The 21,908-nt window shown below is 31.4% G+C and overlaps 1 protein-coding gene across 1 annotated transcript; it reads left to right on the top strand.

Annotated features, from left to right (window-relative positions):
- Nucleotides 1–233: 233 nt before the first annotated feature.
- LOC133674671 (carotenoid 9,10(9',10')-cleavage dioxygenase 1-like) lies at nt 234–15,376 on the top strand. The gene is made up of 13 exons (XM_062095884.1): nt 234–341; nt 423–560; nt 742–844; nt 5,656–5,915; nt 6,029–6,208; nt 6,323–6,401; nt 6,517–6,598; nt 13,783–13,845; nt 13,938–14,076; nt 14,283–14,589; nt 14,669–14,717; nt 14,851–15,001; nt 15,100–15,376. The coding sequence occupies exons 1-13, from the start codon at nt 234–236 to the stop codon at nt 15,214–15,216; spliced, it is 1,776 nt and encodes a 591-aa protein (XP_061951868.1). The 3' UTR covers nt 15,217–15,376.
- The last annotated feature ends 6,532 nt before the right edge of the window (nt 15,377–21,908 follow it).

The following is a 21,908-nucleotide window of genomic DNA, read 5'->3' as shown; positions in this document are numbered from 1 at the left end:
TATGTCTTAGTTAGGGAGCATTAATTAGACAACGTCCTCTGAGGAGATCATGACGTCGCTATAATCAATAATGAATATTTCCAAAAAAAAAAAAATAGTAATCAATAATGAAAAGGCAGGAATGCTGCTATTTGAAACGTTTATGAAGCCATGGCTAATAAATAGGGCAGGAGGTAGTTTCCTCTGCTAAGCTAATCGAAGGACAATTGGCGTCGGCATACGTAAGTAATTAGATGGCAGCATTCTCTTGTGTTTCTTTGCAAGTAAATGGATCAGTTCTTAAGCCTTTTGCCTCCGAGAGCTTTGATCGACTCAAAACCTCACTATCCTCAACGTTTAAGGTATGACAATCGACCTTGAACTCTGAAATGTTTATGGATATTGTAAATGAAGTCTGATGGCTCGTTTTAGTATGTCACCAGCCTTTCTTCAACGAGCTGCATCAACTGCAAATGAAGATTGACGTTTCCCAAAGCATGAAAAACACTTCCAGGAAAATGTTGGATGCATTTGTCGATTCTGCATTCCAATTCGTTGATCAACCATTGCTCCCTTCTCAGGTATTATTACTCCATTATTACTCTCAGGGTAATTGTTGCTTCAGCAACAAGCTAAAAGCAAGTATACTATGAGTTATATTCAGTACATGACATTCAAGATGAGTTCATGGATTGTACACAATTAAGAACCAATAATATCTCTCTTAAAAAGAAAAATTAACATTGACCACATATATTATAGAGCAACTTGGCACCTGTTGAAGAAATTGGAGAAGCTGTTAACGTTAATGCAATCGAAGGAGAGATTCCAGTAGATTTCCCAGAGGGTGTGTACATAAGAAATGGTATGTATCATACTGTATGTAACCATTAATATGTATCTATCTATGGATATGGCATGTGAAGGATTATAATATTCCACAAACTTGAAACTTCTTGTTGGAAGAAAATCAGTGCAGCAGCTTATTAATTATGGATAATAATACTAAATTGCAAAGCTAAAGAACAAGAAGAAAGTTAAGAGGAATGTATGTTTTATTAAGTGTTTTTCTTTTCTATACACATTTTTTTATTTTCTACGCTTCATTGGTGCTTCTAATTATAAGTTTATTTATAAACCTAAAGGTCTAAACAAATAAGAAATTAAACTAAAAAAATAAAAATATAATTTGATAAGGAAAGGTAATTCTATCTACTTAATCGGTCGACTAGTTCTCAATTGGTAAATCAATTTTTCTATTTTTTAGAAAAATTAAAAATTTAGTTTATTTTCAACACTCCTCTTAAAATTGATTTTTGATAACTCCTATCATATCTCTAAGCTTAGCAAAAACATCATGTTTGAGTGGCTTTGTGAAAATATCTGTGACATGGTCTTGGGTCTTTACATATTTGACTTTTACTTCTTTGTTTGTAATGCAATCTTATAGGTAATGAAATCTTGTGTCAATGTGCTTACTTTTGTCATGAAATATAGGATTCTTTGCTAAGGTAATGACTGATGAGTTATCTACATAAATTTTTATAGGCTTCTCTTATCACATTTATAACTTTTTCAATAATCTTCTTATCCATATGGAATGACAAACACATGTTGTGGCAGGTACATATTCAACTTTACAAGCCGATAATGTGATTATAGATTGCTTCTTTGAATTCCATGTGAATGTTATGTCTCCTATGTACAAGATAAAACCTGTAGTGCTCTTTTTATCATCTATATTTCTAGCCCAATCACTATCACTAAAACCCACAAGATTAAAGTTGTTAAGTAACCATATAATAAGCCAAAATCTATGGTACCTTTGATATATCAAAGAATTCACTTCAAAGCTTTGAGATGTGTTATAGTTGATGTCTCTATGAACTTGCTCACAAGTCTTACTTCAAAGAGAATATTTGGACGAGTTCATATCAAATGTCTCAAACCCCCAACTAGGCTCTTGAATGTTGTAGAGTTTATCTTCTCTCTTTCATCATTCTTTGACAACTTTAGTCCACACTCAATTAGAGCATTCACTTTTGCACAATCTTCTATCTTGAACTTATTGAGAATCTCTTTTGCAAACTTCTCTTAATTCATAAAGATTCTATTTTCTCATTGTTTGATCTCAATCCCTAGATATTAGGTTATAAGACTAATATCTGTCATCTCAAACTTCTTGATCATTGCTTGCTTAAAGTTTCTAAACATCTTTGGGTTATTGTTTGTAAAAGATCAAGTCATCCACATACAAGCATATAATAAGAGTATCACCACACTTTTTTATCTTTACATAAATAGCATATTTATGGGGCATTTTATAATTTCATTCTTTAAGAAATAACTATTAATGTGACTATACCAAGCTCTTGGGGCATGCTTAACTCCATTTCAAGGCTTTGTTCAACTTTAATACATTTTCTTCATGTCCCTTCACTTCATAATCCATAGGTTGCTTAATGTAGACCTCTTCTTCAAGAAAACCATTTAGCAAGGCTGACTTGACATCCATTTGATAAATTTTCCATCTATGTTGAGCAACTGTGGTAATTATCAATTGAATGGTCTTAATCTAGCAACTTGAGCAAAAACTTCATCATAAGCAATTCCTTGCTTTGACTATAGTCTTTTGTTACCAACCTCGCCTTGTACCTCTCCACTTCTTCTTTGGCATTTTTTTCTTTGTAGATATACTTGATACCTATTGACTTTTTTTTTGGTCTAGGATTCAATTTCCATATGTCATTCTTCTTAATTGATGCAATCTCTTCATCCATAACAATTCTCCACTTTTTATCCTTTATTGCTTCTTCAAACGCTATAAGTTCACACGTGGCAAGATGATAATATAATGTTAGATCATTATCAATTGAATCAATTGGATTAGTTACTTCATACAAGTAATCAAGTCTCTTCATTTTTCTTTGTGGATTTGGTGGGTTGTCATTACTTGAACTTTTACTAGAAGAAGATGATAAAAGTGAATTTGAGTTCATTGGTGATTGTAGAGGTGTAACTAGTTCTTGATGATCTTCATATCTCTCTTTCTCTTCATCAAGAACTGGTAGATAGTTATACTTCTTACCACCATCTACCTCCCAATCTCATTCTCCTTCTTCAACAAACTCGACATCCCTAGTAATTACCATATTTCCTTTATCGGGGTTGTAAAGATTGTATCATTTGGAATTTTGATCATAACCCACAAAGATCAGCTTTTTGCTATTGGCATTTAGTTTGGTCTTCATTTGATCATTTATGTGCACATATCTAATACTCCCAAACAACTTTAAGTGAGTAGCACTTGGTTTTTTTCCATTCCATGCCTCTTGTAGTATCATGCCATCCAAGCCTTTTGGAGGACACCTATTTAACAAATAAACACCACAATATAAAACTTCAGCCTAAAATTCTTTTGGCATCTTCTTGGTTTTAGGCATACTTCTTGCCATATTGAGGATGCTTTTAATCTTTCCCTCTACCATGCCATTTTATTATGGGGATCTAAGCATTGTTAGAAGTCCCTTTATACCTTAATCTTCATAAAACTCGTTAAACTTATTTAAAACAATTAAATACATTAGACCTTTTTTAAGTATACTTATATCTTTCTACTATAACCATCAATAAATAGTAAAAAATACATTTTTTTTACCAATTGAGCATGGTTGAATAGGACCACATACATCTTCGTGAATCTCTTGTAGGGGTCAACTTGCTCTAGATGTAGACAATTTTGGAAAGCTCGTGTGGAATTGTTTGCCCACTAAACATCTTTCGCACAACTGATGTGGATGTTTGATGGATGGTAGACCCTATAACATCTCCTTTTGCATCATCATCTTCAAGCTATCAAAGTTTATTTGCCCAAGTCTCATATGACAAAGCCAAGTCTCATCTTTCACACATGTCTTTAGGCATTTAGGCATATCTGTCTCTGTGTTTAGCAAAAAACATCATGTTCTTTGTCATGGTTACTTTTTCAATTATAGTTTCATGTGTATCAAGTAATGTCAAAGTACGATCTTTCATCTTAATTTCATAACCTTTCTCTAATAATTGTCTGAAACTCAATATATTGCTTTTTTTTTTTTACAGTTGGGATATAATAAATATCACCAATAAATCGATAACTACCATATTTCATTTGAATCAGAATCATACATTTCCCTTTGATGAAAACCTTTGAATGATTTGCAAATGTGACATTACTTTCAATTAATTCATCAAGTTTCATGAACTTAGCCTTGTCTCCACACATGTGATTGCTGGCTTTATTGTTAAGATACCACGTGTTTTTTTTTATTTTCATTTGTTCATTATGGACTAGTAATAGGGTGGTTTCTTGCTCCTCTTCTACTACTAATTCTTTTCAACATTTTTGGTTGGATTCTAGCAATTAATGGCATAATGATCTATTTTCTTAACAATTATAACACTTAATTTTTGAACCTAGGTGTTGGATAACTACTATTTGAGGATCCGATCAACCGGTTAGTTTCAACGAGTCGCCAATCGACTAGTTGATCTGTTGAGGGTACCTCTACCTTCTCTTCTAAATTTTTCTTTTCCTTTTTTTTCTCTGCCTTATCCACGACCTCTACCTCCTTGTTTATATCTATAGTCATCTTGCTTCTCTTCATAGAGAAGTTTGAGAAGAGTGTTTATACACCAATATCATCTTGAATTTCATTGACTTTTTTTTCATGGACATGTAGTTTTCCTATGAGACATTAAATTGTTAAAAATCCATATTTTGTGAATCCTCTATCGCAACCACAACATAATGGAATTTCTTCTGTAGTGAGTGTATGATCTTTTCTACCACACTCGTTTCTTCCATATTCTTCCCATATCTTTTAATCTAATTGTATATGACTAATATTCTAGTAAAGTAATCTGAAATACTATCTAATTTAAGCATATGTAACTTTTCAAAGTCACCTCGTAACTTTTATTAGCGTACTTTTTTTATATTATTAGCTCCTTGATTTTATTATTGCAAAACTTCGCATGCTTACTTAGCGGTGGTTGTGTTAGCCAATATCTCAAAAGTGGTATCATCAAGACATTGGTGGATGATTGTGAGTGTTTGTTGATAATTTCTTCATGCCTTTTGCATAACCTCCCTTGGGGTTGAAGTCAATGTCACTCCTTCCGCAAGCTCTTCAAAGCCTTTTTGAATTGTTTCCCACAAATCTTGAGAACCTAGCTAAGCTTTCATACGAATACACTAAATTTCATAGTTATTATTTGTCAAACGAGGACATTGAAGTGAAAAGTTTTGATTAGCCATGTCAAACAATCAGAACAAGCTTTGATACCACTTGTTGAAAGAAAATTAGTGTAGTAGCTTATTATGGATAATAATATTAAATTGTAAAGCTAAAGAACAATAAGAAATTTGAGAGGAAGATATGTTTTATTAAGTGTTTTTCTCTTTTACACAATTTTTATAGGCCTACAGTCCTAGACAAATAAGGAATTAAACTAAAAAAAGAAAAATTTAATATGATCCAGAAAATTAATTCTGCCGACTTAACTAGTTAATTGGTTCTTAATCGATGGACCGGTTCTTTTATTTCTCAGAAAAATTAAAAATCTAATTTATTTTCAACACTTATCACTAGAAAATAAATGACATGTGATGGTTTCTCTCTTTATGGAAAGCAGGTTCAAATCCTCTATTTGGTGGTCTAAAATCAACAGTATCAAGTTTTGGAAAAACAAGCCAAATTTGGGTAGAAGGAGAAGGGATGCTTCATGCACTTTATTTCAAAAAGAATGCTAGTGGGAATTGGATTGTCTCCTACAAGAACAAATTTGTTGAGTCTGAATCCTTCAAGATAGAGAAAGAAAGGAACATGCCAGTTTTCCTACCAAACTTGGAAGGAGATTCTTTAGCTATCTTAGCATCAAACCTTATCAATGCGGTATATTTGACATACATATCTTTAATTGGGGAATTAATGATTTTGTTTTTATATAAATGTAGTGCTGCTTTCTACCTATATGGATCTAATGTTTATATATAATGCCTTTTTAGTTGAGACTTGGCACAATTGCTAAACATTATCAAAATGTCAACATTTTTTGTCATTCTGGGAAGCTTTATGCAACTGGTGACAATTACCTACCTCAAGAGGTTGACATATCTACCTTAGAAAGTCTTGATTATTGGGATGTTAATGGAGCATGGGATCGACCATTCACTAGCCATCCAAAGGTTCTTTCAATTTGCCTCTATTATTGCTAGAAAATCAATATTAAACCATGCCTATTTAGTGTCTTAGTCATACCTTTTATACTGAATATGATTTAGAATTTCTTTACATTACAGAAAGCTCCTAGTTCAGGGGAACTAGTTATGTTAGGTTTCGATGGGATGAAACCTTACTGTGTAGTTGGAGTTATATCAGGTATGTATGATTTTATATTTTTCATGATGTTCTCTATTATTTCAAATTTGAACCAAAATAGTTTATTCATGAACTGTAATCAATAAATGTACCTTTTTTGGATTGCACATTTTAGCTGATGGAGAGAAGTTATTGCATAAAGTTGATCTCAAGTTCAATAGAAGTGTCCTCAACCATGATATAGGGGTTACACAAAAGTAAGTTCAATATATTAGCATGTTTTTTTCGCTTGTCCAAAGGCCAATTTTCTCTTATGTGGATCCAAATTAGCACAAAAACAATATTAAGATCACTTTTTATAGTTTTAGAAAATCCTTTTATGTTGACTTTGAAGATAATTTAATGTTATAGAGATAGCTCAAGAATCTCAAAATAAAAGTACAAAATATATAAATAACAAGCACAATCAATCACATACAAAACAATGTTGAAAATAAAACATAGAAGTATTTGGATGAACCTCCCAGTCTTTATTGATTAATTACTCTTATCAACACACACTCTTATTATCAACATACTTATATCAACACACATAAACATGCTTAAATTCTAAGTGCATTAGCTCTTACATATTGATAAGGAGATTGCACCTCTAACTATCTAATTAAACAACGATTCTAATAAACTAGTATAACACAATTTTTTTTATCAAGGATTTCTACATTAACTAGGATTTTATCTAACATTCTCTCCTTCAAACTGATATTCTTAAAGACTTAGTTTAACAATGAATGATTCTTCTTTAACCTTGTCTTAAACTTCCATTTTTCACCAATGATTTTTAATCCTTTTAGAAACTTCATTAATTCTCGAGTATTGCTTTTCTTAATGACATCAATTTTATCATCCAAAGCTTTTTCCCATTTTATTTCTTCAATAATATCTTTGGAAATCACAAGATCATGAGAATAGAGCAAAATGAGGAAGTAGATCATTAGATTGTTTGATTCCAGTTACCTCATAAACATTTATCCATATAAGCTCTTTTCTAATATGTTGTGATCGTTGATCATTATTTGTTGATATTTCATGTGGGCTTTGATCATCTACTAGTTGTGGTGTATTTTTCATAGGCTTTTCTTTTTCTCATGATTAAGTATTTTTTTTTATAAAATAACTTGTTCCAACTCTTTTTTATGCTTTTCCTTTATGAGAAGCAATATGTTGAAGCTAACTTCTCTATTTTAGCTCAAAGACTTTCTCTTTATCCTTTAATAGTTTTCTATCTCTTCACATCTTTTATCAAAATTACTCTCTAATTCCCTCTTCCACATCTTCATACCCAATAAGAAGTTTGTTTGTTCCTTTTTAATCCTTTTGAACCATTCAGAGCATTCTTGCTCCATTTTATTCATGAAATCTTCACGTTCATGATTAAGTGACTCAACATCTTACTTATGTTTATCCTGTATTGCTTTCTTCTCTAGTTTAAGGTTATCATGCTCATTTTGGAGCAACTAAGAAACAACTTCTCTCTCTCCATCTACATGTCTGACTTTCTTTCTTAGCTCTTCTTTTTCTTTATTAATCAACTACCATTTAGTTTCAAACTTTCCCTTATGATTTTTCTTATTTATATGACAAGCCATCAATAACGACATTTCATCTTCCTTCTATATAAAAATAGATTTTTTTACCACCATTCTTATTCAAATTGGTGTGACATTTAGATTTTTAATGTCCATACCTGTGACACCTGAAGCATTCAACCTTTGATTTTTCCACTAACTTTGGTTTGTAAGAAGTTGAATGATTATTGTCATATCGTTTTTCTTTTCTTTGAGAATTAAAAAACTAATTATCTTTAAATTTTTAATGTGGTGAAAATCTACCATAATTGTTGTTTGTGATCCTTCCTCTTCCTCGACCAACTCTTTGTGAGGTAGAAAAATAATTATTAGATGAGACTCGTAAAGATTTCTTCTCTTTCTCTTGTCAATTCAACTTGTTCTCATGAATTAGTAAGAAACTTTGCAATTCATCAATGAAAAGTTCATCAATATCCTTAGCTTCCTTTATTGAACACACAATAAAATTAAATTTTAGTGTTAATGATCATAAAATCTTCTTCATGATGGTTATATCCTTCGTTTTATCACCATGGATTTACATCTTGTTAACGATTGCCGTCATCTGTGAAAAATAATTTATGATTGACTCTTCCATATTTATCTTAAATAATTTAAATTTTAAACAAAGTGCTTGAAGTTGCTGCCTATTTGCTCAAGTTAGGCCTTGGTACTTCTTTCTCATTGAATCCTAAATATCCTTATGGGTTTCCTTACAAAGAATGGTTTCCAAGATTGATCGGTCAATCAATTGAAAACATAATTTTTTGTCTTGATATCTTTCAATCATTGCACTTTTCGTTCTTTGCACATCTAATATTGTTGATCCAGATGGTGGTTCAATTATTCCAATGATCATAATATCCATCAAATTGAGGAATGACGGGTTGAACAAAATTATCGGAAGCCATGATAATTTATTTTTCAAAACAAATCTTGGTTCCATAATAAAAGGACAATGAATTGTCAATAATTTATTGGAAAGAAAAATTTTCTTGCTACAATTTCTTCTAATTTACTGCAAGTTTTGAGGGCTTATTCATTACTTTGATTAGCTACTGCTTGTATGAGTTGCTGAGAGGACCTAGTTCACCAGTATTACTGCTCTAAACACTATGTAAGGAAGGTTATAAAACTATTATAGTTCTACAAGCTGAACAAAGATCATTTCTACTTTATTTTCAAATTGATCTACTACTGAAATGTAGTTGCCGTTGGCTGATCGATAAACGTTGCTAGTTCATTATAACATTGTTGGTTTTAATTAGCTACTGTTGTTCTGCTACAACTACCGAAAAGAGAAAATGCTATTACGTTTTTCTCTTCTAATAAACCTAAGCTATGATACCAATTGTTGAAAATAAAACAAACAAGTATTTAGATAAACCTCTCAATCTTTATTGATTAATCACTCTTATCAACAAACACTCTTATTATCAACACACATAAACATGCTTAAATTTTGAATGCATTAGCCCTTATATTTATAAAGAGATTACATCTCTTGTTGTTACCCATTTTAGTGCCTCATATAAACATACAAAAAAAATATAAAAAAAGATAAATACAAAAAATTGAAAAAATATTGAGGAAAGTATATATATATCATTAAGAAGAATATATTATAACGCCCAGGAAATTATCAAAGACTAGTTGAAGAATATCAAAATACACATGATTGAAAAATTTGACAGCATATTTTTTAATAATAAAGGCCCTATTGGCAAGAAAAATATAAAATTAGATGTTTAAGGACTCAATTAAATTTTTTCAAGGTTGAGTTGAATTTATTAAAGGATTAATTGTAATAAAAATTGATTTTTGAAGTCAATTTAGGCTTTAATTGAAAGGAATTGAAGTTTAGGGGTTTAATTGTAATTTTAAGGAGTTAATTGCATAAATATTGAGATTTGATGGGCAATTAGGAACTTGATTGAATAAATCCAAAACCAAGGACCAAACTAAAAAAGACAAGTGAATGCAAGGGTTGAAATTAATCAAATCAGGGGCTAAATTGAATAAATTAAAAGTTTATTGATCAATTAAGGGTCAAAATGCATAATTTCATAACCAAGGACTAAAATGAAATAGACGATCAACTTTGGGGCTGATAATTGAGTTTAGCAATGGTGAAATTGGATGAAATTAATAGTTTGGGAGGTAATTATGGATACAATTAAAAACAATTGGAAGAACATAGACTAAATTGAAGTTTGACAAATTCCAAATTTTTTAAAAAAAACCTTGATTTTTAGGGTTTAACCTAGACGACGCGTTGTTCAGCCATTGTTTAGCTTCATCTTTGATAGTTTTGGCTGATCGAATAGGCACCTATAAGCGAATGAATGTGCGTCATTGATCACCTTTAGGGCTGTAACCACCACCATTTAACTAAGAAACACTCCCTCTACAAATATCAACTACTCTCATCAAACATTTACATATTATTTTCTTCAATAAACTCAACAATATCTTGTCCCCGATCAGTTATCACTGCATTTTCAGATTCTAGGTTGATTGAGTTGACACTTTTAAATGAATGAAGGTGGGGCTACAAACCTCTAAATTGAGTAATGATGGATCCAAACAAAAGGCATGCTTCTCCTCTACCAAGTTCAGGTGGTCTCTGATGACATTTACATCGGACTTGCTTTAGCGAAGCAAAGAAATTGGTCAACTCAGTTAGCCTTGACTAAGGTACCCTTTTGTGTAAAAGCACTCAATTTACACTTAAAAACTTATCAGAGGTATCTTAATAAAGCCTTATAACATCCCTTTCAAGATCATAAAGCCAAAAACACCTCCCTTTAACCTCCAAGTTTGATAGAAAAAAATCATTCTTGTGTTTGTTACAAAACCACCATCCTAAAACCTTTGAAGAACAGAGGTTTTCACTATTAATATTTGTCTAAAACTCTCTAATTTTAATTTGAGGGTCAAGCTTTGATGAATGAGGATCAATCTTTGCTTAAATTCATAAAAATCATAGTTTGAAACCCTATACATACCCCTTTGAAAATCAAAGAAGGAGAGGAAAAAAAAAGGCAAGGAAAAGAAGAGAAAAAGCTTATTCTTGGAGTTCATTGGTAATCAAGTTTATTGCTTGGCATCTAAGAGCTAAAAGGATAAGTTAAAGATTGAGCAAAAGATTGGATTTGTGAAGGAAGAAAGGCAATAACTATTCTAAGTTTTGGGAAGGTGTAATCCATTACTAACCTAATAGGTGATGTCCATGAGGCACACATCTAGCTTGTTTTACATGTTTAATGATGTTTTTGAACTTGATTTAGTGTTATGATGTTTTATAGTTTTGATTTTTATTAATACGTAAAGAAGTTGTTTTTATTGTTTAAATCTTGCTTTGAGTTGTTTGATGATGTTCTTGAATACTTAGGTGATGTTTATTGGATAAGTTTTGATGAAATGAAGTGGTTTTGAAATCTGCCAAATATGACAGTAAGGTTTGTGATGTTTCCTGTGTTGGTTGATGCATGTTCTTGGTTTCTAGGTTTTGTTTGGAATCCATTAAAGGTTTAGATAACCAATTTGAATCCAAATTGCATAAATATATAGGCTATTTAGCTTTGACAGTTTTGAACCTCTTGCATGATTTTTATGTTATTTGTTAGTTTTTTTTATTCAAATATATTTGTTTATGGTAATATGACTTGGTAGAAAGAAGGAAGCATGTTCTAGAAGTAAAAATACCAGTTTTGGAGGCTTGATGATGTGCTGGGTTTCTAGGCTATTTTTGAGTTACTAAGCAGTGTTTTTCATTTTATTGACAAGAGCATTGCCTTAGCTCCATGATTTGGACCAGTTTTGGTTCATTTCTTTGTATCTTGACCTTCACATGACATCATCAGATAATGATCTAGGGTTTTGGTTTTAAACTGAAACCTATTTTGACTAAATGGTGATTATTGATTGATAATCGTCGATGTTTGATGCTTGATTATTGTTTAGTGATTGATTTCTATCCTTTTTGTGCCTTTTATTTCATGAAATATGGTATGGATTAGAATTCATGTTGCTGGAATTTGGGTTTGAATGTTCTTCATGTTATTTATTTTTTTGCATTTGATTCGTTTTTTCCGAGTTTTTCATTTTTTTTTTGTGTTTTTTTGGTGTTTTATCTAGTTTTTGGCTTTGATTTTGTTTTTGGGTTGTTTTCGGGACAAACTAAGGTCTTTGGTTTGGTTTATAGTCGAATCAAAGATTTCAAGTCAATCCAGCTGGGTAAACTTGGTCAGGTCAACCCAATCAGGGTAAAAAACAGCTCAAAAGGTTAAAAACCCTTTTTGACTCACACTCTTTTTGCTAAAGGGTTTTTTGCTTTAAGGATGTGTTTGGAAAACGCCCCCGTATACATGTTTTGATAGCTTTATTACAAAGAAAAATGAGTTTTTGTCAAATAAAGCTTAAAAAATAAAACAAAATTAAAAAAAATATACTTTATTTTTTTTCTTACATATGGCCAAAAATCCTTAAAATTATTTGAGCATTTATTTTTTGAAAAATCTAAAATACTTTGGCACATTTTGTTTTTAAATTGCATGGATTTTACAACAAGTTTATGATTTTAGCCTATATTTAAAAAATATTAAAAAATTATTTTTGGAAAGAAGAATATATTATTGACTTCTAATAAGGATAAAAAACCTGAAAGATATTAATTTTCAAAATATTATTAGGGATAATAATTTATTATTACTCACTTTAATATAAGGATTAAAAACCTGTATCAAGTTAATATCCAAAATATTATTAGGAATAATACAAGTCATTCACTCATAATATAAGGATAAAAAAATTATAAAAAATTTTATTTGAAATATTATTTAGAATGATGTGATAGCATAAAATTCCATGTTTATCCTGAAAAAAAACCTCTATGATATCAACTACTCTTCATTATTTTAGACTAAGTTCTTGACCTAGAAAATTTAAGTTTGTTCATCGTAGCAAATCCGCCATAATATGAATAGAAACATCATCAGACCATAACAAAAAAAAAAAAAAAACAATGTAGCTTACCCAAGTAAGGTGTATTAGGGGTGTTAATGCATTTCCTTTACGCAATCAGTCACTTGTCTAGAATCTTTAAGAGATCAGTTAGAATTCCTAGTAACCATAATATCAATTGGCGACTTTTTTATCCAACCAAAGACCATTCCAAGATCGCCTGAAAAGCAACACTGCAACGCCATGCCCCCACGAGGAGGGCACGCACCTTTAACTATCTTAATTTTACTATATAATTAGATAAGAATTTTAATAAACTAGTTTAGCTTAATTTTTTTTTTATCAAGAATTCCTACATTAACTAATTAACTAGGATTCTTTCATGAACTAGGATTTTATCTAACAAAAATATGTAAAGAATTTTAATGGTTTCAGCAACTTATATCTACTCTAAGATGAAACAATCAATGAAATTTACTACGAGAAAGCTAGAGTTTAAGGGAGTGATACAAGATCGTTCTTTTAACCTAAATTCCTACATAACCTAATCTCACTTTCTTTCGATCTATATGTTTTAGCATGCTACAAGATAGAAGAATTTTTTTTTATTATTATTCTTTACAAAGTTACCTCACACGTAGAAGGAAATCACTTTAAAATTCTCTCTTCTCTCTAGTCACTATACAAATAAGCACTCATTTTTTGCCTTTAATCTGAAATATAAGAACCTTAAACTTTTATATGATCCAAGGCTTTTTGTGTATCCAATAAGCTATTTTATTATGCTTCTTTTGCTAGTTAAGTTACAAGCACATGAATGTATTTGTTCATTATTTTTTGTGTATTAGCTACAACGTGATCATTGATCATCCTCTGATAGTTGACATAACAAGAGTCATCAAGGGTGGACAGTAAGTAAAGATTTCTCGATTGGATTTCTTTAAAGCAATGCCAATTACACAATCACTTGCTTATAGAAAGAGGTATCCATGTTCACATGCAGATTGATGAAGTATGAGGAGAAAGAGCCTGCGAGGATTGGAGTGATGCCTCGTTACGGGAGTGCAGAGTCAGTCAAGTGGTTTGAAGTAGAACCAAACTGCACATTTCATATTGTCAATTGTTTTGAGGACAGTAATGAGGTGAGAAAATTAAGTAATTGGTAACAAGTATAACAAAGAAAGAATGTTGCCCTCAATTTTTGAAGTACTGTTAATGTTGATCAGCAGAAAGCTCTAACAGTCTCTAGTTTTTGGTTGATATTAATTGGTTTAGTTACTTCTGATTGATAATAAATTTATTGCTGAATGTTCATTCCTGAATTAAATCTTTCACCGATCATGGACAGGTTGTTGTGCGGGGATGTAAGGCTGTTACATCCATCATACCGGGTCCAGATTGGGGTCAGGACAAGTTTGAGTGGTTCTCGAAAGGATTTAAGTCAGATGATGCTGATGGTTTAACAGAAAATGGATATCTCTTGCACCGCGTACATGAATGGAGACTAAACGTGGTAACTGGGGAGGTTAAGGAGAAATACCTAACAGGTGCTGACTGCTCCATGGATTTTCCTTTCATCAATGAAGATGTCACTGGTTTAAAACACAAGTATGGGTACACACAAGTCATTGATTCCTTGGCAAGCTCTATTTCTGGTAACAAAAAATCCATCCTCGATGCATACATTTCTTTTACATTTTACAAAATTGAGATTGACATTTTTCCATGCGTCAGGAATCTGTAAATATGGATCTGTAGCCAAATTACACTTTAATGAAGAAATGTCAGCCTTCTCAAAGGTAAATTCATTTATGCATATCCCTTTTGTTTCCATCACTTTATGCTATTCAATTTGGATTTCCAAGCATGGAAATGTATACATGGTTGCTGCTTGAATTTACATGGCAGGAGGGAAGCAATGAACAACCGGTAAGGGCAGAGTATCATAAGTTTCCAGAGAACACATTCTGCACAGGAAGCACCTTTGTGCCTAAACAGGGAGGCGTTGAAGAAGATGATGGTTTGATTATTACTTTTGTACACAATGAAGAACGTAATGTGTCTCAAGTAAGTTGATGACTTTTCTCCAAAACCAGTGGTTTAAGTTGGGTTTACATTTCTTGACACAAGTTCTCAAATTCTCTTTAACGCCTTTTTCCTTGTAGGTTTATATAATAGATGCAAAGAAGTTTGAAAGTGATCCAATTGCAATATTAACTCTGCCCCAGAGAGTGCCTTATGGTCATCATGGAGTCTTCGTTTCCATGCCAAATCAAGCTTAGCATGCCTTCTTTTTTGTACCGAATATGACTTTGGTCTTTGCATGTAAAATGGTCTCTAGATTTCCTTTTTTTTCCCCTTCATCTTTTCTATTTGTTTTTGGGTTGAAAAAGTTGCACAAAGTGAGTTTTACGTGTAACTGGATTCCAAGTTTAATCGTTTGATGATGTGTTTCAGTTTCAAGAAATTGGAGTCTAATACTGTTCAGAAAACTATTTTCTTCGTTTTCTTTCATTATTGTTAACTATTAGAATGTATAATATAAGAGGGAAAACAAAGAATAATCATATAAAAATATTTGTGCCAAAAAGACTAAAAATTAATCTCATGGGTATACTGTCGGTCAAATGCACGAATTGATATAATTATTGCTACCTCTAAGGTCTAATCTATAGCTTGGCAAAAAACAGAAGAAAATGACGCACCAATTCTGCTCAGTTGAACTTCTAGCAGTGGAGTGAATGCGAGAGAGCCTGATCAGCTGAAGTTCCAAATAAAATTAAACAGAAGAGATTAGATAAATGAGATTCTAATTTAAAATTTTTTGTTTATCATCTTCTTCCCTTTCTGCCTGGTTTGAGGGACTCCGCCATCTATTTTGAGGAAGAATATATCAAAAGACGCTGAATTTATAGATATTACCTGCAGAAAATATTAGTGGCAGCAGTACTGCAAGACAACAAACTGACATCAGCAGCATAGGGGTTTTGTACCATGCGACATAAACCATACGTTATATTGCATCAAGGCTTCAAGGAAAGCATCCTAAAAATTACACATGCTAGAGCCTCAAGAAAACATGAAACTGCATGGTTATAAACCAATGAAAGCAGAAGTGATACACGATACCACAAGGCCAAGTAGAGCCTCAAAGGCACATCCCATCAAACATTTGAGAGTGGAAAAAATGCTGAAAGGCACGTTCGTCATAATGCGCCAAGACATACAGCCAAATAAACTACACAGACAACCTAAGACAAGCCAGGGAACGTGCACAGATTTAGCTGCAAAAGCACAGAAAAACGATATGAGAATTCCAGAGATCATATAGATCGTAATAGCTTAAATTTATTTAAATGCATTACAGAGACTTATGTACATGTCTATTACTATGAAATAAACGAAAATAAATAAATGGCCTCAAATTGTTGTTGTTGATGAAGCCATGAAAACTTCATGATTGGATAATATTGGATTTTTTCATGGTTGTGTCTTGGGCTAAGTGTGTAGGCTATTTTATAGGCTTTGTCTTTGGACTTAGTTATTCCCGCAAAAACTAGTCTCTTACTAGAATACAGGATCCTTCAATATTTAAGTTAGTAGATATAAGATGAGAAAATAATATACAAGAAAAATTATAATAATGTGAGAAAAAGTGTATAGAGAGGAGAGCAAGAGCAACACGCATTGTGAGTAAACAAGTGGTTCTTGAATTGTTGAATCTCAGTGGCTTGAATGTTTTACTCGGTGATCATAAGTATTTATAAACATTAATCATATCAGCTTACCTTGTAAAGCATGGAAAAGGGTGTTGCATATGCGTCGTGATATGTGGATTTCCAGGTGTCTCATGGTACGTGGAGTTGAAGGTGCCTTGTGGTGGTTAAAGAAATGGAGTGCGACGTCATGGTGAGGGAAAAAAAAATGATAACTGTTGGTGGAAAGATCAGTGCTCTTCATTAGTTTGCAGGTGTCTCATGGTATGTGGAGTTGAAGGTGCCTTGTGGTGATTAAAAAAATGATGGAGTGCAACCTTATGGTGAGTTAAAATAATAATAATTATTGTTGGTGGAAAGATCAAGTGCTCTTTATTAGTTTGTGGTGCTTGTTGTGCATGGTAAAGTTGGTGTTTAAGTTCTATATAGAGAACTTTGTGTGTGCCTGGGTGGTGTGCACTTTTGACATGTTAGAAGGGAGCAAGAGTAATACGTGTTGTGAATGAATATGCTGTTCTTTGGATTGTTGGATTAAATTTAAAATTTGTTAAGAAATTTTAGAGGTCAGTTTTCCAATAAGTTTATATATTGTAGTATCCATAACTAATCGGGATACGCAATAGTTTCTAATTGGATTATAATTTTCTTCCTCTTTGATTTGAAACTTTTTTTTTCTAACCTTGTTTAGGTTTTTATAATATATAAGCATCTTAGAATATCTGTAATATTAAGTTTGATTTAAAAAAAATATTTAGTAATAAAATTTGAAATTAAGGTTTTTATATGCTCATCCTATTCAACATAATTTTGTATTAATTCTTCTTGTAATCTTTTTTTGAATTGTTTGTATCTACGTGCCTATGTATAAATTTAAAAATATTCATATTTTAAATATTTAAATGATTTGTAATAAATTTATTGGTCGGTCAACAAGGTCCATCTAATGATTTCTTATTATTCATTATTTTTATGCAATAACATTTTTAATATATCTTCCAAGTTAACTTATTCACGAATATAAATCCTATATCAATATAAAAAGTCATCAAATAATAAATGAAATATATTGCATATTGTTACATAATTATTAGTGATGGATATTAATTATGAGCAAACTTCTGTCATTTTTTTTTATTTCCTTAGCTAGCTTTCCTCCCAGTTTGGACATAAAACATGTGTATTAAAGAAGAAAGTTAAAGATTTATTTTCCCTCATTTCCCCTTCCCTTCATTTCCTATATGTTCCTAATTTCAGCATCCAAATAAAGAAAAACGACTTAATTTCCTTCCAATTACTTTTCTTTCCTTTACTTTCCCTCAATATATACACACTGTTACTTTTTATTGCGTGTAAATTATAGTTGTAGAAAAAAATTAACAAAACGTAAACCTCAAATTGTTGCTCGATCATTTTGGCTCTTCAAGGCGATAAAAGAATGTGTGTAGGCATAATTTTTAGTATCTACAATTAAACTTCATACAATATCTATTTAGAATATTTTTATAAAAAAATTAATAATTATTCTTCTCTTGAATTTGGTATATAGTGACTTGATTTATTTATAAAATCAAGTCAATATTAATTTGTGCTTTGTAAGAACATGAATTTAGATAAATATTGCGAAGTAAGATTTAGTAATTTAATGCTTTGAAGAGTATCTTTGATTTCTCTTCAAAGTTTTATTGAATAACTCTTATAGCGCATTTAGGCTCAATTCAACAAAACTTTATTCTTTGGTGATTTCAAGCGTAGATAAAGGATGTATGAGAGCTTTTAAGAGAGCTTCTTTAAAGATTTTTTGACACCTATTTTACCATGAGATCACCATCAATTCTGGCATTGTTGCAAGTCTCCATAAAATTAGCCACATGTTCTTTGGATTCCCTTTGCCATTGAATTGTTGAAACTTTGGTGATTGATAGCTTAAAGGTATTCATAGCAGGTCGATCCTTTAGGTGTACGGCTTCGTATAAGAATACGAAGGTTGAACTGAACTTTCTATTTAGTCCATGATAGATTTCTTGATAAGTTCTTTCAGTTGATTCGTAGTAAGGATGTCATCGGTAATATCGTGGATATTCCTTGTAGCCCTGATTATAGAATCTTCAACAACATCTGGTTAATCTACTTGTATAGCCTTGGTAGCTGAATTTTGGCCTCCCTCGTTACTAATATCGAGTTTGTTCATCAACTTTGTTATCTCGTGGTATTTTTTCTAGAGTGAAGTCGAAAGCCTCTCAATAAGTTTTGTCATATTAGCCACTTGATCCAAAGATGTAGTCTCGATCATCATCACTAACTTGGTGCCAAAATCTAAAACCTTATTTGGTGATTGACATGTAGAAGTCTTCATAGGTGAATTGCCAATGTAGTCTCCTTGAGTGCCAAAGAAAAAGTCCACGCACTCCACTTGATTGTTATGGTGGAGTTACTTGTAGTTTTGGCCTTGGAGCAACAAGATCCCATGCCCTAATGCATTCAACAACAACTCGAGAATAGGCTTAGTTTGTGCATACTACTCGACAATGGATTTTGATTTTGATGGTAGGGTTAAAGAATATTTAACCGGATGTCGACAACTTAAATCAAAAGTTGTAACCCTAGTTAAAAAAAATGAATCATTACTTAAATTAATTTTATATGGGAAATTTGAAATGAATATGCACTAAGGATGAGAAAATAGTTGCAATAAGTTATAATGAAAAGAAAATTTAAGAAAGAATTGTATTGTAAGCACCGGTTAAAAATCAGAAACATTATTAGGGAACGATAATAAGTCTATAAAGGAAATAAATGGTAAAAATATAGAATAAATATATTTGAGATAAGAAAATGACATTGAGAATTGAGTAAATAATTGATATCATTTATGCAAGAATAAATAAGGAAATTTGAATTTTAGATGAAAAATCATAAACTGACTATTTTTACGTTGTAGCACGTAACTTTCAATCTAGTCATTAGATTAAGTTGAAATTTTATATGGAGTCTTCTAAAATATTTTTTTTAATTTAGGTTAAAGTTTTAGAATTTTTTGAGTTCAATAAGAATTTTTCAAGTTAAGTACATTAAACAGATAATAAAATAGCACAAATAAGTGTCTATAAATGTTTTCAAGGTCCAAATTAAAAATTGGCCCAAGACAGCCCTTCTTATAAGCTACCAGCAATACAAATAAGAAGAAGAAGAGTTTGCAGCTGACCAAGAGAAGAAAATAGAGAAAATAGGGAAAAATTGCTTGAAAAATCACAAATAAAAAAAAAGTTTAATAGGAAGAGCTTTGAGTAATTAAAGAGAGGGTTTGAGGTGTTAGGGATTCTACAAAGAGTTTAAGAGTTAAAATGTACTTTTAGAGAATGAAAATTGAGCTTAGAGGGAATTCCGAAGGAGAACTTGATTAAACTTATTTTGACTTTTGATTCTTCATTATTTAAGGGTACGAAATCTCTTCATGATGATTCATTGTGTTGCTTTTTATGTTTGTTCTTGGATTAAGTATAATTAGTATTATGTAAAGGTGGGTTCTTGATGTTGTGGTGGTTTGAATACATGGATTTATGTTGATTATGTTTTTGTTAATGAGATAAATGCTTGGGCTACTCATTAATTAGGTTAATTAGTAAGAAACAAATTTCATTCTCTCTTGGTAATGGGAATTTAGGCCAAGGGTGAGATTTTTGGGGTGATTGAGTTGTTGAATTAATGACAAGCAAATTGTTTAACTATGCTAATTGATTAATTGGTGATTGGAAAATATGTAAATATTAAGAGAATAAAGAAAAGAGTGAATGAATAAATTCCATAAGTGGAATATAGATTGTGTTTTGAATTATGTAAGGAAAAGAATGAAATCGAGATAAATAAAACTAAGAATTTTATTTGTTGATATAACACAGGAATGGGGGGCCATGTAAATTGATTATTAAAGAACATAAAACTATGTTAGGAATGAGGAATGAATAAATTGATCAATGAATTTCTCTTTATTTGATAGGCATGTTTTAAAAAATTAAATAAAATAATTTTGGCGGGTGTTAAAAACAATTGTTGATGGAAAATTGTGTTATGTGATGACTTTTAAGTAAATCATTGTATAAGGAGGTATTGAGATTGTCAAAGAATCAATTCAACCTAAAAATTTAAGTTGTTAAGTGAGACCCCAAGATATGATTTATATTATTCTCTAACACACCTTAGTGAAAGTCTTTTGGACTTGAAACTTGCACAGACCCACACTACTTTGTGCTTAAATTTTTTTTATCAAATAAATAGGGATAATGAGATTCGAACTCAGGACCGCTTGGTCATCAAGTTTGATACCATGTCAAAGAACCAATTCAACCTAAAAGCATAACCTGTTAGGTGAAGTTCTAAGATATGATTTATATTAATCTCTAACAAAGATCTTGAGATTTTTTTATGGAACATGAGAGGTTGAAGGCTCCAGACAGCAGCAGAGAGTTACTAGTCGAGTACCACTAGCAGGTAGGTGTCCAACACCTTGAATCTTTGTAGAAACATTAATTTAAAGCATGTGTAAATTTTAATTAGAAATTCTGCATTTTTATATTTTGATGTCAATAGATGAACTAATGCCTGGTAATTGAACGAATGAACTAATGCTCAATGATTTGGACGGAAAGGTTAGTGTCCCTGTTAAGGGACTAGTGCTTGATAATTGGGCTGATGGGTTAGCGTCCCTGATGGGGGAGTAGTCCCTGAGTGAAAGGGGTAGAAATGAAATTAATTGGATGAAAATTGATGTGTAAAATATTAATGATTTATCATAAAACATATAGAAAAATATTTTCATATGGGTGTAGGGAAATGATGCATTGCATTTCTTGATGGTTATGTTGATAGAATATCAATTTTATTTTCAGGATCCTCGCAACAATGGAGTAAATCTTGTTTGAATATTAGACACTTTTTGTATCTTTATATTGATTAATATGTATTATGGGTTGAATGAATTACGTAAATGATGTTGAATGAATCCTTTTGGTTATAAAACAAAATTATTATATTTAATTAATTTGAATGTCAAACTTAAAAAAACATTATGCTAAATTAAGTAATTGCATTTTTATGATTAGCAATATTAGAAAACAAATTACCCTGAACTTTCATATTTAACTCAGAAATTGCCAGATAAAATAATAAGGATATTACAAAAGTTTTGTTGCTTTTGGAAGTGACAATGGTGATCATGTTCTTTCTAGTTGTCATTGAGAGCTTGTTGGAAATTGTTTCTTGGA

This window comes from Populus nigra, chromosome 15 (assembly GCF_951802175.1).
Source record: "Populus nigra chromosome 15, ddPopNigr1.1, whole genome shotgun sequence".
Taxonomy (NCBI): domain Eukaryota; kingdom Viridiplantae; phylum Streptophyta; class Magnoliopsida; order Malpighiales; family Salicaceae; genus Populus; species Populus nigra.
The sequence above is the reverse complement of the archived record's forward strand: the minus strand, read 5'-3'. Positions and strand labels throughout refer to the sequence as shown.

Coding starts and splice junctions, on each gene's coding strand:
- LOC133674671 (XM_062095884.1), top strand. CDS start 234: ATGGCAGCATTCTCTTGTGTTTCTTTGCAAGTAAATGGATCAGTTCTT. Junction 6,599..13,782: donor GATATAGGGGTTACACAAAA/GTAAGTTCAATA, acceptor TTTGTGTATTAG/CTACAACGTGATCATTGATC. Junction 14,718..14,850: donor TTACACTTTAATGAAGAAAT/GTCAGCCTTCTC, acceptor GCAGGAGGGAAG/CAATGAACAACCGGTAAGGG.